Source organism: Hippoglossus hippoglossus, chromosome 20 (genome assembly GCF_009819705.1).
Source record: "Hippoglossus hippoglossus isolate fHipHip1 chromosome 20, fHipHip1.pri, whole genome shotgun sequence".
In the NCBI taxonomy this organism is placed as follows: domain Eukaryota; kingdom Metazoa; phylum Chordata; class Actinopteri; order Pleuronectiformes; family Pleuronectidae; genus Hippoglossus; species Hippoglossus hippoglossus.
The window spans coordinates 3,080,916-3,107,522 of NC_047170.1; the positions used below are offsets into that span (position 1 = coordinate 3,080,916).

General features: G+C 41.2%; 1 protein-coding gene across 8 annotated transcripts in view; it reads right to left on the bottom strand.

The window, feature by feature from the left end:
• Positions 1-5,199: 5,199 nt before the first annotated feature.
• LOC117754222 (microtubule-associated protein 4) overlaps positions 5,200-26,607 on the bottom strand; it is a 98,163-nt gene continuing 76,755 nt past the window's right edge. For 4 of the 8 annotated variants that reach the window (XM_034573020.1, XM_034573021.1, XM_034573019.1 and 1 more), the window contains 12 exons: positions 21,200-21,621; positions 20,621-21,163; positions 19,658-19,912; positions 17,170-17,350; positions 16,405-16,467; positions 13,917-14,212; positions 12,506-12,562; positions 9,910-10,002; positions 8,587-8,668; positions 7,842-7,954; positions 5,838-6,054; positions 5,623-5,741 (listed from right to left, as the gene is read on the bottom strand). In XM_034573020.1, coding sequence (XP_034428911.1) covers positions 5,650-5,741; positions 5,838-6,054; positions 7,842-7,954; positions 8,587-8,668; positions 9,910-10,002; positions 12,506-12,562; positions 13,917-14,212; positions 16,405-16,467; positions 17,170-17,350; positions 19,658-19,912; positions 20,621-21,163; positions 21,200-21,621 — 2,414 coding nt within the window. In that variant the 3' untranslated portion in view covers positions 5,623-5,649. The other 4 variants (XM_034573024.1, XM_034573023.1, XM_034573026.1 and 1 more) reach the window with 4 other exon arrangements.

Genomic DNA, 26,607 nt, shown 5'->3' on the forward strand with positions numbered 1-26,607 from the left:
ACTGATTAATTCTGACTCCTTATATTAAGCCATAAGATGTGGCTGATGTTTTTTTTTTAATTCACTTAATTTTATTCTCTATTATAACTCTATTAAACACATAAAAACATAAATACCACAACTTCAACAACATATTCCACGGAGGAACAGACAAATAGGGAGAGAAGAAGAGAACCAAAGACAAGAAGGCTCTGTATGTAAAATATGTAATCAAAGCTACTTGGGTACTTGGGACCACATGGCCTACATGGACCACACTTTTCTCCAAAGCACATTCTCTCTTATACAATTCCCAGCCAGGGCGGCACGGTGGTTAAGTGGTTTGCACTGCTGCGTCACAGCAAGAAGGTCCCAGGTCCGGTCAGGGTCTGTCTGGGTGTAGTTTGCATTTTCTCCCCGGGTTTGCATTGGTTTTCTCTGGCTTCCTCCGGCAGTCCGAAGTAATATGTTTGTGATAGTGAGAAGGTTAATTGGAGACTGTAAATTGAACGTAGGTGTGAGTGTGAGTGTGAATGGTTGTTTGTCTCTGCGTGTTGGCCTTGTGATGGACCTGCGATGGACTAATTTCATCTAGGATTGGCTCCAGTCCCCTCCTTATTAAAAGGATCAGTAGTATAGATAATGAATGGGTGGGATACCAAACTGGGAGAGCATATCTTTTAGGTAATAAAACTTGAAATTTTCTATCGTTCAGTGAAAAACAACTAACACAGCAGTGTTTGATATGTGTGAGGAATTGGCCATGGGGCATCAACAACCCTCAGCAGCATAACTCCAGAAGGAATTGTATAAAAATAAACTGCATATTTCCTAATATTCCTTAGTATAAGTATTGGTTGCACCTACAGTTCTAGTCAAGTTGACCAACAAGGATATTTTTGAACTAGTTCTTAAAGAAAGAAAAAAACGTACTTTTGCAGCGAATGTGTTAAATTCTGTTCAGAAAACTCTATCTGTGCAGACGAGGCCTTAATATCATCACATTTGTTTGGATTAAAAATTTACACTTTTATCCTTTCTCATTCTTTCAGAAAACAATATGGAGCCCACAGAAAACACAATAAATCAAACACGAATGAGAGTTTTAGTTCATTTTATTTAATGTTTATTAATCACATCACTAATTAACAAGTAATCACAATAAACACTTTTTTTCCAAACCAAAAAAAAAAAAATTCAAATTAATGAAAAAAAAGAAAGAAAAAACACAAAAAAACATGAGGAGGTTCCGCAAATGTCATAGTAAGTCTACCTAACACATCCCATTGTTTGTCAGCATGCTCTGCAGGTGTAGTAGGTGTTTATTAGCGAATGTTACACTTGTCTGGTACGAGTACATGTAGCAGTACATGAAGTTCTACGTGGCTCCTTGGATCGATTATTACTGCGGAGCACTTATCACACAAGCCAAACCCAGAAGCTACAATTAGTCGCCTAAATCTCAAAGGAGGATGTGTTAGGGTCTCGGTGTGTGCGACTCTTCAGGCCAGGTGGCTGCTCGAGTGCAACGTGTAGAAGCCAATGTGTATTGATATGCATTACTCCCAAATTACAGGCTTTTTCACTGACCTCTAAACTCAGTGCTTTGTGTACTAAGTTAAACAATATCATGTGATTCCGGTGCGTTAGCTTCAGTCGCATTCATCTTTTTTCAAACGAACCTATACAGAGGTCACTGTATCTTTAAAGCGAGAATTTTGAGCTAATCATCTCTTAAGACTGAGTTTGTGGACATCATTTATTAGTGTGTGTTCATAAATGTGCACTACAAATATTGTTAAATGCCTCTTGTAATAATTAGGCTCTATGTTTCTAAATCAAGCTGCTCTTACAGCATCTTCAATAAAAATCTGGCTCTATGAGATTTTCTGCGCTTGTTGTATTTGGGTTCAGATCTCTCGTCCCTAAAGGAAGTCCGCGGCGTCGTTTGTGAAACTGGCTGTCACAAATCAAAAGTATAACCCCTTCATCCGCGAGTGCACAACCGTCACGAGGCTACACAAACACAACGATAAATACATATACAAAAGCGTTGCGTCTTTAGTACAATATATCTCAAAAGACATTCTTTCACTTCAGTGACCCATTTCCAGAGAAAAAGGCAGACCTTTTCAATTTGTCATACTAATAATGAGAATAATAGTCATAATAGTCATAAACGCATACTCCCCGTAAAACCTTTAAAGGTACATGGACATAAAAGCTTTTCTGAACAGCCTCGAAACTCCCACCCACCAACCCCCCGGTGATGTTCTTGTTTTTTAGGGCCGTAAAGAGGGCATGGATACAATATCTTCTTACATCCGCGTGCGACCTCACAAGGAGTGGTGAGTAAAAACTCTGGGGTAAAAGCAAAGCTAAAATGTGGTTGTGGACAGGCACAAGGAAAACTTCAGCTTGGTGACAGGCGTGGCACAAATTCAACTGGTACCGCTCAGCTGGCAGAAAAGCCCTCAAACATCTGCACTTCAAACATTTCCCTGGTTCAGAAGACTTTAATCAACATTTATTGCCTATTACTGTTTAAAAAAAAAACTTGATCTTTGCTTGTTAGCTTTTCACTTTTTAAGGCATTCCAATGTAGAACGAAATAATGACTGAATCGTTTTTTTTTAATGATTGAGTAGGAAAGGTGAGGGCGGTGTACGTCAGTTTATTGCTCATTTGCTTTAATTAGGGGTCAATTTAATTACTTGTTCAAAGAGGAGTCATTTAACTGTTAATTAAACATCATTACTGCAGCACAATGACCTTTGATACATTTAATAATTAAGGTGTAATTTAGTTTTGTCAAAGCGTTTTATGAATCTTTATTAAAGTGACAATTTTTGTAGTCGGATATCATCTCTCTGGGACAGTCAATGTAGCTGTGTAGCTATGTTCTAGAAAAGGCCTTTTCTAGTATTAACATTCATTTTTGTGAAATTCTGTTAATTTTTATTCATAGTCAAATAATATATGGATATGTAATATAACAAGTGCTGGGTATCAAACTTCATCTAACTCACTGAAATGTGTCCGCAGCTTTAAGTAGGAATCTGTCAGTTCATGAGTTCAAATTTCCTGTTGGATGCGTAAATATTTGATCAGATGGTTCTAGAATTACATGAAAATCATTCTATAAAATCCATTTATTTACTGAAAGATTAATTTTACTGAAAAACATACACATTCCTATAAATTGAAGTTGTATTTTTTTTCATAGAATTTGTCATCAAGAGTTGTTCTGGTATCAATTATAGCTCTTGAATTGAAAACGACACCCAGCCCTTGTTATAGCACTATACCTAAACGGATGAAGTATTAGTGGACAATGAGCAGAATGTCATCGATGTATCAGAGATACCTGTAATAATGTTAAAAATCCCATGAGTATTTCATTTCTGTCTGTTTGAGCCATTGAATCGCTGGATACAAATCTGCACCTGGAACTAAATCATGTCTCAAAAAGATGAAACTGCAACCATCATAAAGTTCGCCCTGTTCACCACCATATAAAAATCACCATGTGAGTAGCAGCACATTGACCGTCTAAGATTATTTCCCCAGAGATACACATATGGTACCAAACCACAACACTTTGAGTCATAATGCACACAGGCTTTCAGCTCCGGGGGGGATATTATAGAATCTGGCCATGCATTTGAAAGGCAATTTGAGGCAACAGTTGAAATACATTGCTACAGGAGAAGAGAATAAAGCCGCATCATGTTCCGCTGCCAGTACTTCCACCGAGGACACACACACTATTAGAGATGTTTCGTGCCTAACAACATGCTACTATTACCCTCATGGAGACACCTGAACTTGTGACTACACACAGCTACCAGGAACGCTTGGTTAACACAATTTCCTTCAAACAGCTGATACCAGGTTGTTTCTTATGTTTTATCAACTATGATATTCTGTCATTATCATCCTCGTCATTAACTTTAGTTTTCAGGTATGAAGGTCAGGAGGCACAAACGAGACACACATCTCCTTTAACGCCAGAGACGTTTGCTATCCGACAACATCTTCCTCATCTCCCGCTGGACTGTACGCTCACATACGGCTTCTCGAATTTCAAAAACTTACAGGTTTCTTATTTTGCCATTCATGTAAAGCATACCTCAAATGCTTCGTTTCTGCACCTTTCTAGGAACACCTCCCTCCTCACTTTCTTCCTCCCTCCACATGTCGCCTCTTTCCTCACTGAGTCGTGGTTTGAGAAAAATCCTGTGCGTGTTTCCAAGATGTTGGGAGTACTATCAGGAAAATAACGAACACCGTATTGCTTATATAGGAAGAAACGTACAATAAATAAATGAAAACTTGTTTTTAAAATCAAAACCTAAGAGGAAAGACAGAAATAAGAACCGAACAGAACACCAAAGCTCATTTTTACACAACTTTTGTCACTCAAACACATTATCACAAACACAGAGAATAAAGAGTTAAACAGCCTAAAATGTTCATACAGCCTACTTGTTGTCTAGCTTTTTTTTGTTTCTCAGCTTGTTTATGGTAAGTGACGATGACGAGAGGGAGTGATGATGAAGATGAACAATGGATTACTGTGGACGTTATTGAAGCAGAGAGTAAGTGGTTACTGGGAACAAACAGCCCCTACAGTCACGAGGGAAAGCAAAGCTATTGTACGTGTGTGATAGAAGCCGTAGGTGAGTCTGAAAGGGTTTCCATGCTGCTCGGGAGACAAGTAAACTGCTGTCTGAGGTGTGCAGGAGAGGTGATGCAGGGTCAGAGTCCACCACCAGGATGTGGGTAAAGAGGATCCAAGTGAAACTCAATGATTCCTATAATAAGGTGCAGCCACAAATGTACGGAAACCTTGCAGTCCCCTAATTTCCCTTCACGTAGATTCCCAACGAGGCTCAAGCTTAGTCTATACAGTCACTTCAGCCAAATGCAGGAGGGTGGAAAGGTTTGAAACGATGAGGGGTGACGGCGCATAATGAAGAGCTCAGATGTGAGAGAAGAGGCATGAAGCAGAACTATTAGATAAGTCAAAAGTTTGCAACAACAGATTTAAGATGAAGGAGGTTTTCAGAGCTTTATGGGGGCAAAGAAAAGGTCAAGATCTCATTGAGGAGCTGCTGCCGTCCCCCTTGACCTCCACCTGGAGATGCAGCAAGGAGGGGGCGGAGGGGGAGCTGTCACAGCACGCGGTGGCGCCCAACGACTCAAAGAAGGAGACGCTGCGGCAAGTCTGGGGGGGGGGTTTGGTGGTGGTGGTGGTGGTGGTGGTGTAGAGAATAGAAGGAGCCGTGTGGGTGGGGTCCGCTGTTGTCCTGGGGGGCTGGCCAGGTGACGATGTCGGCGCCGTGGTCCGTGCGAGAGCGAGCATTCTCGCGGAAGTTGAGCTTGAAAGACTCAATCTGCAGCAGAGAGGTTGGAAAGGAGAGAGAGAGAGACCGAGAGCGAGAGAGAGAGAGAGAGAGAGAGAGAGAGAGAGAGACAGAGACAGACAGAGAGAGAGAGAGAGAGAGAGAGAGAGAGAGAGAGAGAGAGGACGGGGATAAAGGATTAAAAAAAAATTACAGTGGGGAGTGGGAGGAGATGATGTTGTGGGGGGGTTGAGATGAGGAGGGCAGAAGGATAGCAGAGTTAGATGCCTGTAAGATAAGAAGTCAAAAGATGGGGGTGTGATCAGGGGCTTGGGAGTGCAGACAAGATGAACTTAAGCACAAACAGAGACAGTTTTACACTGCAGCCACAAAGACATGAGGATGAAAAGTGCTTTGATTATATCACGTGATGTCTCTGACGTTGACTGGCAACATGATATCACTGGTCGGTGCATCTCCTCCTGAAAAACAAACCCTAAACTGACAGTGGATGAGGCACAAACATGAACTTACTTGTCTCTGGGATGCTCGAGTCCAGGGCCTGGGGCTCCCGGAGACTCTCGCTCTCACATGGAGCCCCGTCCTTTAGCCCGTTCTCGTGGGCAGCGAGGTCCCCAGCCTCCCCCGGCTCAAAGCTTGGGGCTGGGGCCTGGGTGCCACTCAGGGGGGTCCCATTCCCCTCAGTTGTCTCCTTGCCCCCCTCAGCCTAGAAACACACAGCAGGCCATGTCAATTGGTGGGGATGGGACAACCTGGCTCCAAATCTATATAACCATGATTATAGCTCTTCATGAACGGATTTACAAACGATAGAAGAGCAGTTTAGTTTGTGCTTACAAGACTAAAGCACATGTCTGCTACAACCTTAAAAGATCTGGAGCCAGGCTCAGGTGGGGAAAGATGGAATTACAAAAAAGTAATAACACATGAATGCAGTGATAGAAAAGAAAGTCAAGCACATCAAATAGAAACGAGACAGATGTGCAGTCAACATGTGTATAAATGGTTTTCCTGAGCTGCAAACTCTTCGGTATGATATCATATAGCAATAAAATTGCTTGAGATCTGTTATTCTACATTGGAGTGAATGAAGAATAAATGACAACATGTTAAACGGCAAATGCCAAAACATATCATAGCAAAGCCCTGGTGAAGCCGGGTAAATACACATTTCAGTAAAGAAATCACAAATTTCCTTTCTTAACCAGCTCTGAAAAAAGTGAGCCAATGCAGTTTGTAGAAAATGTTACTCAACCGCGAGGAAGTAATACCTTTGTAGTGGACTAATTTCAGTTGTGGATTAATCCACATTTGCTGCTCTAGAAAGTATAGTTCTTTTAGCTGGATGGCATTTATGAGATTGAGTTATAATAAACTACTGTCTCTGTGTTCTTGGTAACGAATGAACATATTACACATGGTTCTGTGTTGTGTTATTAACAGTGTATGGACAGGAATAAGCTACATTAAGTACTAGGATACAGTCATCGTTTGGTTTTAGACCATTGTTATCATTTAAAAATAAAAAGTAGCACTGCTTTACATATATGGACATCAATCTTTGTTTCTTTTCTTTCAGGCTTCGAATATAAATAAGTTTGCAAGATAAGCACTGCATCTTCCTAACACAATGCAGCAAAAGCAAGAGTGGACAAATTACAGACTTTGTTGTTGGTATGAAGAGCTTCAAAGTTGTGTTAATCATTTTTAAAAATAGACTTCAGTTAACACAAGGTCTCTATTATCTGACTGCTATTTTTAGTTTGTTCCTGTGATTATGAATCTTCACTGAGTTGGAGGGTGCAGATGAGGACTGGGTGTGTCAAACAGTGTGTGAGGATGAGGGGGAGAGTGAAGGTTGTGATGATGAAACACAGATGGACTGCAGTAGGCTGAGGGGACAGGTGACATCATGTCTAGTAGTAGTTTTTTTTTTGCAAGTTCACAAGCGCGACCCACAAAATAACCCATAAACCTCTAAATGAGTTGGACAGGGCACACTGTTTGAATGAAAGGTATCAACAGCATCTCACGGTTGCTGTGTTAAATCTCAACACACATCAACACAGTCTTGTGCATTGAACACTTTGTAAACAACAATACCTTAGGGATGTTTCTTTAATTTAATAATAGCTCAATTAGTCATGAATGTTTAATGTTATAATAATCTAATAATAATGAAGGCGTGTGATGCAATGCATAGTTTGTTGCCAGCAGGACTACATCAAGTAGTCGCCACTATCAGACAACTGCAGGTAGAGATGGAAACAAATCTTGAACACTTTGTAATGCACTCCATAACGACTATTTCGAAGAAGTATATCTGAATTCTCATTTGCAAATGTACGGTTCAAACTGCATTTTCATTGTGTGGGCTGGCTCATAAAAAGATGTCCAAGAAATTCGAAACATCTCCGCATGTGTCAGTTTCCGAGATTGACCTGGTTTAACAGTAGGTAAAAACAAGGTTGTGTTCATGTGTGATGATCTCACCTTAATGTTCCCTCCACCAGGTGAATGGCTCAGATTGTCAATGGAGCCCACTTTGGACTGAGCCTTTTCCCTAAAGTTCACCTTCTGGGAGCCGATCTTCACGTCCCCGCCACCTGCAGCACACATGAGTATCATCAGTGTGACGAACACACACACTCACACTCTAAGCAGGACGTGGAAAGCGATGAGGTTTCTACTGTTGTTCTTCATAATCAAGAAAATAAATAGAAAAGATTTTCTTACATATCACTGTAAATGTTGTAGCTCGACTTCTGAAACCAGCTATACTGCTATGTCAACTCATATATGGTTACTGTAAGCAGCAGTGATGTTTCCCATTCCCTCAAGGTTTTTAAGACCATGGATGTGTAAGATATTAAATTAAAAAAATTAAAAAAGTCTGATTCAGTAACTTTGAATTCCAATGTGTCAGGATCACTACAACATTTGAGGTGGGTTGCACACATTTAATAATTACTATACATATGGATCTATAAATCCTCCTGAAACCAATGTGGTCTATTACAACATTTATCATTGATATATTAATGGACACGTCAGTAAAACAACACAATTCAACAGCACAACAAACTGCACCATCCACAATGATCTGAAGCTGTAGCAACATGTCTCTAGAACAGTGTCAGTTGAAAGTAGTGCATTTTATTGAGGTAGGATCTACTGGGTGTCCAGACACACTATAATAACTATTACAGCAGAGTCATAACAACATCTTCCAGCTCACCAGGCTTGTACTTCATGTTGTCCTTGGAGCCGCACTTTGACGTCACCTTACTCAAATCCACCTTCTTGTTGAGTATCTGCACCTGTTAAATGTCACACAAGCTTTTCTTTATCAACAGTGATAACAAACAGGCCGGGTGGAAGGTCATAAGAGATACTATCCTCTTCAGTTTCAGATCACTTTTTTGCACCACAAAGTATGACGGACACTTTCAGGGAAACAAATCTGAGATTTCAAGAATGAACTAGTAATATTATGAGAATTAAGTCGTAATTTTACTAGAATAAAGTTGTAATTTTAAGAGATTAAAATTGTCGTGTACATCTGCATGCTATTCAAAAGGGTTTCGTAGTATTTAAAAAAACAATGAGATTGGTGATCGAGATTTTGGATCCAGAAGGAGCAGAACTCCAGTGAGCATGGGTTCTCCTTTGCTGCTTATTTCATAAACTTTTTTTTCTTCATTCTCAAAATCTCAGAATATTTTCTACTTCAATATGGCCCTAATACTGTAATTTTTGAATATATATATATATACTGTATATTATCAAAGTTCTATTTACACCTTTAATTATCACCATCATAGGACAAGCAGTGATCACAGTATCACCTCCTCCATACTGAGGCAAAAATCAACTGACAAAGACAAACACAAAGAAATCAGATCGTAACTTCACGATCACATTTCTAAGAAAAAAAAAGCTGAGCTTTGGGATTTCAGACAGGGTCCTGGCAAAACACATTCCTCAGGCTCACCATCATTGAAATGAACACTTTCATCAAAATCACATTATAATACCTCATTGATTGGTACACTTGCTGTAAAGATGGCAGGTCAAAAAATGTCAGGCAACATAAGAAGAAGCTGAGGACAGGACAGAAAAGCCAGAAATCCCACATTCGCATCTGTGTGGCGACACCACCGTCGTCTCAGAACGGGGACAGAGCCAATCAGAGGGCAGCGGTGTTTGTTTGCTTGACTGGTGTTTAGTGAGTTAGTGGCAGGGCAGGACAACACAAGAAGAGATAAAGGGAGCAGGGGGCTGTGAAGCAGGTTGTGGGCAAGGGGCTGGTACTTTAGGCTTGCTTGCATGCTGTCCTGTAAAAACCCGAATTCTGTGGCCGTGTGTGGCTTGACTTTGAGGGAATGCCTCGACTCTGCTAAAGGCTGAAAAGCCGGTACCAAGGACTGTTGACCCTTTTTAGGAGCAACAAGGGGATGGAAATACAAGATTTCTTTGATTCTGCCGTTCTTCCCATCTGCTTAACTGAGTCGAATTGTTGGACTAATTAGTCGCTGGTTGTGGGCCAGACAGTACTTACATTCCCTCCACCAGGAACATACTTCATATTGTCCTTGGAGCCCAAGCGTGAGGTGACGTGGCTGAAGTCCAGCTTTTTGGAGACTACCTGAACCTATATGGACACAGCATAGCAGCAAGAGGGAAGAGGAGCAGAGGAAGAGGATGACAGGAGAGGACGTGACAGGAGAGGAAAAGAGAGGTGATAAGACAAAAAGAGAAGAAAGGAGGATAAAAAGAAGAGTGTAGAGGAGAAATCACCGTCACAGGTCGAAAAGAAAGGACAGGGGAAGCGAGCAAGGTTCACCTGGACAATATGGCTGCAGATATTTAAACTATTTCATATAACATCGCTATCAACTGCTGGGCTGATAAGATGTCTGACACGATCAATAATAAGAACTGGGAATAATCCAAATATTGTTTTATCCAAATCTGGAGAAAACGAAGACAAGAGCCAGTGAAGGCCTCACAGAATCGATTCTATGAAGCACACACATGCACCACACGTAACACAACATGCAAACATGTGTCCTTGTTGAGGAGAATACAGTGAAGTCTCAGAACATGTGTTTGATGGAGACACAGGACAATGTGTTTAGCACATTTAAACAAACACATGACGGAAACTTTATTTGGGTTATGACATGCAGGTTAGACTCATATTGCTATCAGACAAAACCTTTACGCCCAAGTGAATTGTTCCTAACATGGTGAAAAGAAAAATTCAACATTTTAAAATTCAATAAAACACTGTCTCTCACACAGCCTGCTTTACACAGGACCATCAACCAGCAGGATTCATTACAGCAGGGACAAAAGCATGATCCCTCACCAGGTTCCCACACTCCCTGTTCTATTTGACGGAGGTCGAGCCATGAAGGACTGAACCAGTGTCTCTGCAGCAGTGGGACGATCCACCAACCAGGTACCCGCTCTGACTGACATCACAGTCAAACACTGTTCAACACCTCGCAGGACAACACTATGTTAACAACAATTTGCAAAAAGGATATCCTGTCATAGAAATGTCTGGAATCAAAAGGACTAAAGTATGATGCAGAACATCCTTAAAACTTTCCAATCAGCCATTTACTGTTAAAGCTGTATTTGTTGCAATTGTAAATGGAGAATCTCTTTGCAGTGACTGCTGTAAAATATCTGGATGGCTCGAGGGTAACAACACCATGAAAGAACACCACAGATATCTATTTTATATGAAGAAGAAGCCATTTCCAGTCACTATTGGTGTTCCACATGGTTCTGTCCTGGGGTCCCTTCTATTTATCATCCATTTACTTCCTCTTGGCCATATCTCCCATAGATTTAACATTCATTTCCATTGCAACGCAGATGACACCCAGCTCTACCTGTCCACCAAACCTAACTCCATCTTCCTGCCTACCCCTTTCTCTGATTGCCTACAGGAAATGAAATCCTGGTTCTCCTGCAATTCTCTCAAACTCAACAGTGATAAAACAGTTTATCCTTATTGGCAACCAATCCACCTTCACAAAATCAGAGAGTTTTTTCTTCACTATTGATAATTCCTTAGTTTCTCCTTCCCCTCAGGTTAAGGGTCTGGGTGACATCCTTGACAGCACACTATCTTTCCAAGCTCAGATCCATAATGTTACTGGGTCCACATACTTCCATGTTACTCCCTTCTTTTTGGTCTCCCTCACAAATTCCTTCATAAACCTCAACAAGTCCAGAACTCCCCCATTAATCACATCACTCCTTTCCTTCACCAGTTTCATTCAGCCGCTCTGCTCCCCGCCTCTGGAACTTCCTCCCACCAGAAATCTGTAACATTGACTCTCTCTCTTTCAAATCCCGTCTCAAAATCCCATCCCATCCTATCTTTTTAAACCAGCTTATTCAGTCTGATTGATTTCCATTTGGCCCACCTACATAATGTTTTATTCACTGTTCATTTTATAATTTTTTTTATCTCTGCCTTGTAAGGTGACCTTGAGTGCTGTGAAAGGCACCTACAGTATAAATAAAATGTTTATCAGAGGAACTCAATACATTTCATATATGAGCCGCACATGGACGCAGCGCAGCTACATGTTGCTACAGCTGAAACCACATCCCCCAAAAAACCATTAAATTCAACCATTAACTTTAAGATGAATCAGTCATGAGAAGAGGTTTCCTCATCATAGTCTGTTCAGTTAGTTTTCAAATTATCTTTCATATGAGACATTATATTCAGTCTGTTGTCATTGCGATTAAACTGTGTTCAAGTTGCCGGCTAGAAAAACCACATCATTCAAAACAATGTAGCAAAATAAAGAAGCAGAAATAATAATTTGCCACTCATGTAATTAAAACTCTAAATTTCCCACAGACATAAGTGTTTATGTTTGAGAATACAGTGTGACAGTACATGATACTAAAGGTATTTTTACTACTAAAATCACCTTAAAACAATTATCAAACTGGCTTTTCCCCTTAGTGGTTCAATTTAATAAAATAAAATAAAAATGTGAAAAGCTGTTAAAAGAAAATTTCAAAAATATGTATGAATAATAAAATAAAGTAAAGTAATAAGTGAGAGGGAAGAGGAGGAAGATGTGATGATGGTGGTGGGGATAGAGAGGGGAACTCACTTTGCCCTGGCTGGTGTCTTTGGAGGCAACAGCCCTGATCTGAGAGGCAGATGACACCTGGGGAGACAAGCCCACCCTGGGTCAACAACAACAACAACAACAACAACACACCGTAACAACACACAAGGAGAGGAGGAGGGGGAGTAATATTATGACCACAAGGCAAAAATGGTTATGGGATTAAGGTTCAGGTTAAGAAAAAGAAGGGTAGAAGCAAAACTAAAAGATGAGATAAGGGAGAAAATTGAGAAGAACAAACGGACATGGAGAGATGAGAGTAGAGAGGATGCAAGAAAGAAAAGAAGAGAAGGTTGCAGATACAGAAGAAGAACTTTAAGGATAATTCCACTAAAAGTTGGGTCTGAGGCCATTATTTTCACAGAACTTCTTATAAATGTGAGTGGAGAGGTGTGTAACTGTAGCTATTTCAATCTGTGTTAGCGATATTAGATTGTAAATACATCTCTGAATATGTATTGATATTTGGAAGTGCATTTTACTGATATACATATAGATAGACCCTGTGTGTGAACCTAAAGTTGGGACCCTGCTTTGAACTCAAATAATTCAACAGGATTTGCTCTTATAGTCTTTTTCCAAGATGGAGAACAAGCACACCAATCAAAACGTTGCAGGTGGGATTCACAATGGGGGATGGTATCATCTCTTGTTGTCTGCCCACCAGTTGTTGCTCCCACGAACCTTTTCAGGTAACGTTTCAGGCACAGGCCCTTCTTCAGACTGAACCTATTGAACCTGAACCTGAACCTTCTGAATGTTACCTGGGAGGTAATTAAAACGTTTGTGCGAGCTTCGACCGGTGTGTGGACTATACTTGAAATATATAGTATATGTAATATATAAATAAATATATGCAACAGTCTAAAAGCTACAAGTATGGATGAGAAACGCAAATGTACAGATTGTTGTAAGTCAACATATAAGAAATAAGTCTTAAATCAATGTATCATGAAAATAAAACCAAAGTTTTATGAATTGGAATTATCCTTAAAGAAATAAGAGAAGACACAGAGAAAAACCAGGGAACTATTCCAAGACACAAACAACCTCTGCCATTTTTTCCCAACTTATGCCTCAAATGTTCCAACAAAGATCCTGTGAGGGTTAAAAGCTTGAAGAATGGGTGAAATGGTAGAAAATGAACATGGACTGAGACGGATTTGCCAAAACAACAGAGCCAAATATTTAAGGAGGTGAGAAGTGTAGCTGTTGATGAGAATGTAGTAACCAGGTTGTGTTTCATGCTCACACACTGAAAAGTCCCAGAGTAACATGTTAGGTCTTACAGTCACAAAGCATGTTAGTTGAATGATAGTCAGAAGGTACAAGCTATTAAAAACATAGAGAGCAGTCTAGAGGACTGACAGCTGCAGGTGACCAGTGGACCTACCTTCCCTCCTCCAGGCTGGTGCTTCATGTTGTCTGTAGAACCGATCTTGGAGCGGACGTTGCGGGTGTCAGCGGCTGGCGCTGTGCCGGGACGAGTCGCAGTCTTAGAGGCGGCGGTAGCTGTGGTAGAGAAAGCGGCCCGGGGGGCGCGGGGCACCGTGGGCTTCTTCTCTGGCACGGTGCTGGAGGATGGTGTGGCCGGTTTGGCTGCTGTAATTCGAGTGCGAGAGGCAGCGGTGGTGGTGGTGGTTGTGGCACCAGCGCTGCGGGTGGTGGTCTTGGGCTTGGTCGAGTCAGCTGAAAGAGAGAAAGCAAGTGTGATTTAGAGTTGTGTGTGTTTCATAGTGGGAGAAAGCTTACCTGGCTCTCTCTACATTAAATACAACTTAACCTGTATATATACAGTGTCCAATGCAACAACATAGACTACACAATGATATGACACACACACACACACACACACACACACACACACACACACACACACACACACACACACACACACACACACACACACACACACACACACACACACACACACACACACACACACACACACACACACACACACACACACACACACACACACACACACAGTAAACCAAGGCCGAACCACAGAGGACCACTGTCTGTTTGACACTGGCTGTCACCCCTGACAGATAGATGGTGTAAGTGCCAGAAAAGACAGTAAACACACAAAAAGAGAAAGTGAAGAAAAACAGTGAATCGGTGAACTGTGAATCAGGAAAGCAAAGCAGACGGAGACAGAGAGGAAAAACAACCGGGCAATGAGGGATCATCGTCTTTCATTCAGACCTATTTTAAAGTTGAACTTTAAGATCTCCCTGACAGCTGCTGTCCTGCTTTTGTAAATCAGAGAGAATATATCACTGAACAAGACGTGTATGTCTATGACTTTTCTGTACTATTTATAGCCGCTGAAGAAAACAATCATTAATTCATAATGCTACACATTACCAATGGAATATTGGTTTACCTTTCGATAATTAATAGTCAATAATGAATAGAATTACACCGTCCTTATTCTGTAACTTGGTAAAAGAAAATTGGAGTGCAGCAAAAGTCCATGTTTAAATATCCTCCTGTGTGAGTGAATGCAATTTAGCATCCTTTACTTCAGCCCAGCAACATTCTCACACATGTAGTGATACGTCTTTCTTTGCTGAAATGCTGAGGCATGCTGAGCCACATGTCCTGCTGTTGATCCTCCCTGAGAGCCTTCAGTACATCTCCTGCTCATATAAGATGTGTTTAATTGAAGGAAACCTCCCGCTTGCCTCCGTGTTTCTAAAGAGTAATTTGACTTGCCACACGAGCCCTTGCAGATTAGACCTCCCCGGGCTGCATCAGCAGGAGCCGCTAACTCCTGTCAACAGCGAGGGGACAGTAATCCATAAACTGCTGCCGTGAAGGTTTTTAACTCTCCAGGCCCTTTCAGCAATAAAGCCTCGCTCTGTACGAGCCAGCCCAGCATTGTGCTGGACGGCCAGTGTGTGTTGCACTGTCACACTCCTGCTGACAGCTGTCATGATGCCAAAATATAAACTAATCTGTTGACAGGAAGAGGGAACCTGGAACTGTGTGGGAAGAGAAAGGGAGGGAACAGTGTGCAGAAAGCAAAAGTACAGGGTCTGACACTAGCAGGAAATAATGGCACTATGGGTTTTTTATATCTTTATTCGAGAGCATGGTCTTTCAGTTTGAGAATATACCCTGTGCTTGCACTCAAGTATACTCTGCCTGTGCTTAGATTTCCTGCTTCAGCTCTTCTCGTCGCACTTACACTGCTTCTGTGCGCATGTGAAAGGTCGGCTCTCTGAGTCTTTCTTCTGCTCTTAGATTTCTTTTTGCAAAAAGTTGACTGATTCTTTTTTATATATAATAACATTGAAAACCTGAACTTTTAAGAAACACATCAGCTGGGTCTACTATATTTGTAATTATATTCGGTAGTTTCATCTTATGTCAGGTTGCTTTATTAAATCTGGCTACTAGGGACTATTTACAGTATTTTATCTGTTGCTTAATGAGAACTGTCCCTATCAAATAAATGAACACTCATAAACTGAAATTCTTTTTTTTATTTTCCTAAATTAAAGCAACTGTTCATTGTAGATATTTCTATTACTTTTCTGGGAGTTTTTCTAAATGTACTAAAAACAGAATAAGATGATTGTTACTACAACAACACAAAGCTCAGTGAATTTTTGACGGCACAGCCAGATGTACCCACTAAGGGCTCTAGTGACACATCACAACATTACTCAACAGTAACACTGGGTGTCTACGGAAAAATACTCATCCAACGTTTTGTCTTTCACCTGCACCATGTGTTCGATTATCATTTGGCTGACTGTATTTGACCCTTCCTGCAGGTATGTGCTTGTACGGGGGGGGGAAACTACAGACAGATTTAAAGTGTATCTTCTGTTTCTGCTCATAATAACAAGTGAGTGTTGCTCTGATACCTGCAGAAGTCTTCAGAGTGCTGGGCTTCTTCTCTTCTCCTGGTTTGCTGTTTGTCTTCGGAACTAAAACACACACAGTTTATAGCCGTTAGGACATAATGTGTGTGAATAAATGTGAATAAAGCTCAGGGAAATACATTTAAACTCTCAATCATTTGGAATGAATCTACTGTTATTCATCAGAGGAGAAACACCAGCTAATCGATTTAGTAGTAATACACGATGGATTCATGTTGAAGAAAAATGAATTCAGAGACTTCCAGGATAAAGTCATAATATCACGAGATTATGAGACAAAAATGGACATTTGGATCAAACAGTGATTTCCTTCAAGTCTGTGTGTTTCTTTCTGAGGAATAGACAGCTTCTTACACAATGTTTTAAAGTCCTGGTAATGGTGATGAGAAGAAGTATCTTGTTATATGTGAAACTTTTACTAAAACAACTAAACGAGCTGCTGCATATTTCTCATTTTAACACAGGGAACAGGCTGATCTTTTAATATACCCCCTCTGAAAGGAGACAGCATGAATGTTCGACTTTATTCTAATAAATTTTCGACTTTATTCTCATAAAATGTTAACTCTATTCTCATAAAATCACATTATTCCCTTAATAAAACAAATTTTTCACAAACTATCATTTCTGGAACATGGACTTAATACTCCATTATAATGATACCAATCAATCCAAGACAAAAAAAAAGTTATATGCGTGTGTGTGTGTGTGTGTGTGTGTGTGCACATGTGAGCACGTCTGCCATACCCAGAGGCTTTTTGGCTGCAGTGGTGGGGGTGGTGCGAGTAGTCAGTGACGTGCGCACTGATGTGGTGGTTTTACTGGCTGCTGTGGTAGCCGTTCCATTTTTGGTGGCAGCGGTGGGGCCTGTTTGATTTGAGGTGGCAGTGCTCGCCTTTGGCACGAGGGGACGCCTCTCAATGGTCGTCTAAGTAGAGGGAGAAACACAAAAGGCAGATGTTAACAGAGAAAGAGAGGGACAGGAGGACATGATGAAATAAAGGGTACAATTTGTATATATAACAGAAATCAATGAAAAACTGGGCACTTTGTATTATCTGCTGCTCTTAATGTTTGTTGTGAAGTTTTAGGTCAAATATTTTGCTCCAGTGCTCTTACTATGTAGATCGAGTGCATGACGCTTCATGAGGATCGCACATTTCATTCAGCAGCATATTTCACTCCCATCAGCCCATATGATGATGCCACGCTCCACATACAGCTGAGCCTCCCTGCAACAAGCTGGCTACACTGAGCTGAGTCACACAGCACCCCTGGGCGCTCAGAAGCTAAACAGTGGCTGCTTACTCTGTGGTGGTGTAACACTAAGTTACACACAGAGGGAGAGAGGGCTGACGGGGCTTAAGGCCCAAAGCATGGTGCAGGCCAGTGAATGGATCAAAAGACAATTTTAGCTCAGATGTCCAGTTTTAGAAATCGGTCTTTGAGTTGACACAGATCTTATCATTAGTATTCAAACTGCATCATGAATAATTTTTCTACTGATGACTTCTTTTTGCTAATTTTAACCTTGTTTACACACAGACAAGAAACGTAGGAGGAGAGGAACATAAAAAGACGTCCAGCAGGAATAGAAGAACTACAAGTGAGAGCACTGCAGTAATTTCATAAAGGTGAACAATTTACAAATATGTGCTTTATAATATTTCTGAGTATTGCTTTCTAATGAGGCCCCAGAGGTTGTACGGATGTAAAAGCTTCAAGGATTTCTAATGCATGTAGGTTGAAAGGTTTACAGTGAAAGCTCAATCACGAACTTCATCTCATGCACCACACATCCCATTCAAGTTGCTGTTGTGGAGCTTTAATGCCTAATTTAAGAAACATTTAAACCAACGTGGAAAAAGAAAAACTTTCAGGACAAATGGTCAAACTGCATCAGCAAGGATAAACATTCACATTTCGTGTATGACCTTTTTATTAATGATGTATTAACTCTTATCAGTGCAGACGTGATCCTTTTGGACCTGTTATACTTCATTAATGATTTAATAACTTTTATAACTTCCGTCTTGAAGACTTTGAATACAATAAACAGCAACAAAAATGTGCCATACATATTGAATCAGTAGCTTAATACTTCCATATAAAACATATACAAATTATTTAACATCTCAGGAGGTTATGTTTTAGTGTGTGTTTGTCTGTCTGTTTGATAAATGGTCTGTATAAGGATCCTCTTGTAAGGAAAACGCTAAACATACTGGACAGATTGCCATTAAACTTGGTGGAAGTATGTGGAATGCATCAGGAAAGATATAATAACATTTTGATGTGGATCCGGATCAGGGGGCAGATTCAGTTATTTTTTTTTCACTGCCTTAAAAATTGCAAGATAGGATGTTTCATCACATTTTCCTTGATTTCTCAAAGAATAATGTGTGGATGTTGATGAAATAAATCAGCCATGTTTATGGGAATGATGTTCATGAGTGTGTGAAATTTGGTGCATATCCAAATAAAACTCTGGATCTAGTGAATTTAAATGTGGTTTCATTAGGGGACTGGTGGGTCTTGGCAGAGGTATGTGCTCTTTGATTGCCCTTCTAGTTAACTATTAACAAAAGGCAGTAAGAATGTGTAAACCCATTCCACAGGAACCTTGTTTGTAGGTGGTACATGTTTCTGCAGAGCTGATCATTGTCTGTACATATATGACAGTAAACCCAGCTCCAGTTCTGACTCTTTATTACAGTAACTGCACTGTTGTACGTCTCACGTCTGGTAACCTTACCCGGGACAACAGCTTTTGTTTTCTTATATCCGAGCTTGGACTCACTGAATATAAAGCTTGGCAGCCCTGAAGCTGTACTCCTCAGTACTATGAGCCTGTGCATGCTAACACACACACAGACCAGATGGCCAAATTCTCCAACTAGGAGGAAACCGATTTGTACGAGGGAAAAAAAAGCAACAGAGCTAAACGTTTTAGATTTTGAATTAAAATAAACTCAGATCATTTTAATAGTAAGATCTTTTTTGACCTGATCCAAAACCATCAGGTGTCTTCTCTTATATAACCAGCTGAGTCAATGTGACCTTATCATTTCGGGTTTATGGTGAGAGGTTAAAACTATTAACAGCACTTAGAGGAGACTTGTATAAACCTGTCACTGTGCTGCTGGGTGTAAATCCTTTGTGCATCCAGGTGCGCTGTTCCATGTAACTGAGCAATCTGCAGCCTCTGACAGACGCTCTGACAGCCGACACTCACCTTGGGTTTGACATCACGTGTGGCGGTGGTTGTGGCTGATGACAAGGGCCGGCTGGCAGGGCCGGTAGAGGGCCGCTTTAGGCCTGCGGTGGCTGTGGATGCTGCCCTTGCTGTGGTTGCTTTTTTGTCTGAGCTGGAGGTGGTGGAGGTGGGTGTGGGGCGCTTAGTAGGGGCTGCGAGCGAACCACTGCTAGCAGCTGCGGAGCTTGGCCGCATTTTGACAGCGGCGCTCGGTTTGGTCAACCCGGCACCAGGCTGTGATGCAGGAACAGGCCAAACAGGATGGATGGACAGGCAAAATAAGGAGGGAAAGCAAAGAGGACATGGAAAAATAAAAATAAGGATAATGGAGGATAACGGCAGCAGGCAGGCAGCAGTTCAACCGTAAATAATATAATCAAAAATGACATGCTAAAAATAATAATGAGAATCACTTCTGTTATAAACACAAGAGTGTGCCTTAAATTAGCTCTGTACATAAACATAGGGATAAAACAAATGGGTGGCAGAAGCATGAGCAGCATGCATGATGAACTTTCTGTTACTAAAACTCTTTTACTTTAGCAGGATTATGTAAAAAACCGTTGGACAGATTACCACGAAACTTGGTGCAAGGATGGGGAATGGGTCAGAGACAAACTCATAAAGATTTGGTGTGGATCCGGATCAGGGGGCGGATCCAGTATTTTTATTTATTATGAAATAGGGCTTGATGAAAAAAGGGGACTGATATTTAGGGATTTACTGAATTTAAATGAGATTTAATAAGGTGACTGTTGGGCCTTGGAGGGGGTATAAACTTTACTGAGTTCCCTAAATGTTTTCTGCTATCTTGCTCCCATCGACTTTCCAAAAGAAATGTAAAATACCATAAATACAAGGGCTCTTTATACAAATGCATCCTTGAGGTATGAGGAAAAACATACATACTTTATTCTTTTTTATTATTATAACAAATCCTACCTTGGTCTTCTTGTCTGCACCTGCCAGGTCTTTGTTGGGTGTCGTGCTGCTTCCATTGGCTAGAGGTTTCAATTTCTTGGCCTTCTCTCCTCCGTCTGCCTTTACTGCCTTGTCCTTCTTGTCATCCTTTTTCTCTACAGTCTTGTTTTCGGCCTGTGTTTGGTCCTGCTTCTCTTGCTTTTCGCTCTTCTGCTCTGGTTGTTCTGCCGGCTTGTCGGACGGTTTCTCCGGCTCGCCCTCTTTCTCCATCTTCTGGGCTTTGTCCACATCAGCCTTCTCTTTCTTGGCTTCCTCCACCACTACCGTTGCCTTTGTCTCTCTGTCAGCCTCCTTCTCCAGTTTGTCATAACTAGTATCGAACATGACGGCTGTCGACTGTGGCTCTGGGGTCTTCTCTACCTTGTCGATGTGCTCTTTGTCGTCCTTCATCGCTGTCTTCTCAAGCGTCTCAATATTTTTGTTCTCGGATTTTTCTTCCACTTTAACCTTTTCACTTTTATCCATTTTTTCCACATTCTCCATTTTCTCAGCTTTGTTCTCTACCTTTTCTGCTATCTCTACCTTTTCTGCTATCTCAACCTTTTCTACTTTCTCTATCTTCACCGATTTTTCCGGTGATTCTTCAGCCTTGGTCATTTTATCCTCTTTCTGCTGCATTGACTCCACTTTCTCTGTCTCTGTCTCTTTTTCTTTTCCCTTTTCTGTCTCCTTCTTCACCTCCTCCACCTTTTCTGCCTGCTTGTCAGCTGCCTTCACTTTTTCTTCCTCTGTTACTTTCACCTTTTCGTCCTCCTTCTCAATTTTCACCTCCTTCTCTTTCTCGGTGTCTTTCGGCATTTCCTTCTCCGTTTCTTTATCCACCTTCGCTGGAGTCTCGGTGCTTGCGTATTCGACCTTCACACCCCGTTGGTCAGCTTTGTTCAGAGGTTCAAAGTGGCCCATCTTCTTTACACTATCCTCCAGATTCTCCTCCTTCTTCTCTGACATCTTGTCTGACTTCACTGGAGAGAACATAGAAAATAAAGGTTTTAATTTGAAATCAGGACAATAATAGGTCTCTTATCAAATAACAACACACAAAAGCAGTCTTTTAGTGCCATTACAGCAACATCCAGTTCAATTAATCCAAAACCATGGAACTCATCAATGACTTATAACCATCATGGACTAAATATAATTTCTCTACACACACATAAAATATTGAAACTGAATATTAAATCAGACCAGATCTCTGAAAAAATGAATGTACAAAGCAAAATAATATAGAATATATTCAAGGTAAAGTATATATATATATATGTATATTATTGTTATATATCCATTCATCTTCTTCTTCATCATCTTCTTAAAGTGCTTCACACACACACACACACACACACACACACACACACACACACACACACACACACACACACACACACACACACACACACACACACACACACACACACACACACACACACACACACACACACACACACACACACACACACACACAGCTCGATAAGCCATCAGGCGCAATTTTCAGTCGAGTATTTCGCTCAAGGACATTGAAGACGGGGAAGCTGGGGATCGAATGACTGGCCTTCTAATTAGTGGACTCCCCACTCTCCCCTCTGAACCACAGCTGCCTCCAAAAGGTGACCTGTGATTCAGATTCTTTTTTTTTTTTTACAACAGCCTATTAGCTCTCACACAGATTTCAGCTGCTTCACTTGCCATGTAACTGTATTGTGTAGGAACATAATAGATCCGAGTCAGTATGGGAACACAAACAACAGTAACAAGGTAAACAGAAACAGAGGATCAGATAAGGCGGAGATGATATACGGTGAATCTGCGGTTACTGGGGTCGATCTTTATCTTTCAACCACACACGTACAGAATAATATCGGACAGGAAAGGTTGTTGTCTTCTCCCTCACAGTCTTATGTCCCCTGGCTGCCTCCCCTCTCTGCCCTTGACAGATCATCCCTCTGCTGTACAAAATCTTGTTGTTGTGTTCTCCATCAATTCCTGCAGCCTCTCCCCTTCTTACCGCTCCATCATCTACGCCTCCAGAACCCTGAGCTGTTACTTCCACCTGTGTTGTGTTTCTATTATAAGCCTTTTGCTATTTTAATATTTCCTCCTAGATGACCCACATTTAAAAGCACTGCTGGTTTTTTAGATGCAACAGACTGATGCAGCTGAAATTCACCAGCCCTTTATGTCATCCTCTATCTCAGTCATCTCTTCTACCTCTCCCCATCTGTCTGGACCAATCTCTACAGTCTCATGTCATCTGATAAGGCAGACATTGCTGATGATGAAAACGGATGTCTTCCTGGTATGCAGCTCAGGCAATCAAGTGAAGATGCAGTTTGGAGAGAAAGGCAGAAAATAGAGAACTAGGATACAAATACAGCTCTGAAATATCTGTCAAAATAAACTGCACCTGAAACCTTCATCAATGAAAAGAACAATTTGGTTTTGGAAGTATAAATACTTATGCACTTGCTGACATTTTCCAAAACCAAACTGACACCCCAAGGTGTCTGCAGATGGGATCAATATAATACAGAGCAAATTATATGAATGAAGCCAACTTAGTAAATGTAGGATATTTCACTACTGTTGTTCTGAAGACCATGCTCTGTGAATCAGGGTGACGCTGCTGACCCACTAAACCAAAACATCACGCAATAAAAACAAGCCAAACGAAAACATTTCCCTTCTGTTGAGTCACTGAATGAAAAAATGTGCATCATCTGACCCCGGGAGATGGTAACCTAAAAAACAGGGTGAGCTGCACACAGACGCAGCTACTTGCTCTTGTCAGGCCATGTTCCACGTTAGAGGCCGGATCCTCGGATGTCCACATGTTTAAAATGAATATGACATAATGGATTCTGTTCTGTCTTTAAGGAGACACTGATTCTGTTCTACAGATTTTGGAGGATAGACGCTACATACCATGTGTAGCCTTCACAATCCATTGTGTGGTAAAATATGGGTTTGCTTTCAGGTGAAGGAGGAGTATACGGTCAACAAAGACAAGATTTTATCTCTCCCACTTTGTCTCTCTTCTCTTGGAGGATAGTCATGCTTCAATTCTGAAAGCAACGATGCTCTGGGGGCTTTGGGGGATGTAAACAGGAAGTATCATGTTGCTGTGATTTCAGTGAGTTATGCTGTGGGCTACAACCTGAGCTCTATGTTCTGTTTTGACTTATCTGTTTACATAGGGTCACAATTAACAATGCTGAATTAGCAGGTCCTACTTAGAGTGTAGAGACCAGTATTACTGGATGTCTTTGATACTGAGGAACTAAATGATAAAATCACATGATTCTCGTGCAACTTCTGGAGCCCGTATTTTGTAAGATCTCGAAATGAATTTGTTCATTTGTGATTAATCTGCTATCGTCTGATGATGAATTCACCTCTGGGGGAAACATACAATATTTTGGGCCTTCAGCCGAGATCCAGGCCACACTCCATCTTCTGTTTCACACGATTTTCTCTCCGACTAGTTTATTTTATCACAGAGGCCAAAAGTCTCTCCACACAATGACAAATCTAACAGTTATCTGCATACGAATGGAAAAAAGCAGAAGCATTTCAGTCAATGTGTTCCGCCTCTTTTACCCTCCCCCCAGACTGTTTAACCGTGGCAGCCAAAGCCTGCTCAAATGTGATTGGTCAATCTATAAACACAAACCAGTAGCCCTCTGGCCCCAAAACCTCGCCCACAGATTCTGCAAATGTGTATGAAGAATCTATTTATAATGATTCATTTGATGAGATGATGACACCCTCAGGAAGTATTTTAAATGTGTCATCATGTCTCTGTGTTCAGAAATGACATGAATAAGACATGTATGTATGACAGGAGGGAGATATCTCCTTATGTTGTTTATCACATAAATGGTTAAATCACTGCCCAGTGTACAATAATCAACTTCCTGCAGTTTTGTGGAACAATAACATATTTGTGGTCAAAGCAAGAACGTCTATAAACTGTGAGGGACGTTAGGATACAGTTAGGTTACAGATTTATAACAATTTAAATGACAAAATTATGAAAAAAAAGACCCAGGTCTGTGCGGGTCGAGCACTTGCGATCTCGGGACCTGATGTCCGTCAGGCGGCTCTGGACCACGCCCACTAATCACGCAGTACAGTCCACACCTTCATGTGTAGATCATAAGGTGAAAAGTTTATGTAAATCGAATTAAAGTTGTAAAACAAGGCTTACTTTCACCCAGGGTGAGGTGCGGTTTGATCTTCAGTCCCCATCTGCATGCCAAAGTGTCCTTGGGCAAGATACTGAACCCCTAAATGGCCCCTCGTAGAGGATGAATGCACTAATTGTAAGTCGCTTTGGATAAAAGTGTCAGCTAAATGTAATGTAATGATGTACAAGTGTTATTCTTTCAGCGTAACATATTCAGAGTAATCACCTGAACAACTTAACTCAACAGTGCAGTAAATCGAGGAAAAGACCATAATGGCACAAGAGATGAATGACCAACAGCTGATACATTTTCCGCTGTACCTTGCAGAGCTGCAGAAGATGAAAGAAATATTCATCATGTACGATGACTATCAGGAGCCCAGTGAGGAAGTGGCGACAACGAAAATGAGAAAAAGGTGGCAGAGGACACTATAATTCATCTAGAGGCAAGTGAGCGGGAATCAGAACTCGGACAGGAGAAAGAGAATCTGCTAAATCTGGAGCTCTTTGAATTGCTGGTACAGGAGAAGAGTTTCAGTGCTGACCTCAATATCCAGCTCTGCCAAACCAAGAAGACTCTGCAGAGTTTACAGACGGACCGGAGAAAACGTCAGGAGAGATACAATGAGGTCAAAGCAAAGCTGATGGTTTTTTTTTGACGGCTTGAATATACTCGAAAACTCACCCAACTTCGCGGGCGCATCAGGCCTGATGAAAATTGACATATTCTGGAGTAATTGGAAATGGTTGTGGCAAAATGGCTCAACAGCGCCCCCTAAAACGAAGCAATTCCATCTGGTTTCATTATTCATGATTCATTTCCCTGAATAATCAAATGAAAAGCAATAGCAATCTCTAACAAGAGACAACTAAAGCAACAAAAAAAAACAGGAACAACAGAATCGAGGTGCTACTTGTGTCACTGGTATGTGAACTCTTCACCCGTCCTCGACCTGACTACAGGATGATCCCTGATGACACTGCACTAAAGATTCATTTTAAAGAAAACAAGCCAAGGTTTCATTCTCCCTCACCATCACTCCTGTGACCTTACTTGTTTCTGGATGGCTCTGGCAGACTAATTGGAAGTCAAAGAAGGGAAAAAACTTCCAACAAACAACTGAGGACGAGGACAACCACAAAGAAAAGACAAAGACAAAGACAAAGAGAGCAGTAGCCTTTGATTCAAGTGCTTGAGAGTCAGTGTGGGAAACAGTGATTAGCAGGTTGAGAGGTGAGTAGGTGGACAGAGAGATAAAGGAAACACTAAGTAGGCACAGGAGAATTGATAGGGAGTGTTAATATATTCACTTTCTTAAGCTGGGCTCAGACTACAGGAGTTTTAAAATCCTGCCGATTTTTAAATGGGGTTGCATCACATACCTGAGGAATACAAATTCTCTCATCTCAAACATGCACTCATTACAAGATTTGAAAAAGAATTAGTGACGCACAACCTAACGTCACCGCTCCGATATGATCTCATGAAGAAGACACGTTGCACAGGCACTCGTATTCTAGCCACATATCGCCAAGCCTTTCCTCCAACTCCAAAAAGCTCCTCCAAAGCTTGACTAGTCTCTCTCACTGGTTCAGCTCTGAAGGCACTCTCGAATCATCCCGATTGTGGCTCCAAAATAGCATTGTCTCTGATAGTTATCACGGCGGCCCTGATGATTTTGCCGGCAGTCTGAGAGGTTTCAAAATGGCTCTGCAACCCCTCACACTACCAGATAATCTGGGTTAAACATTAGTGCCAACAAATGTT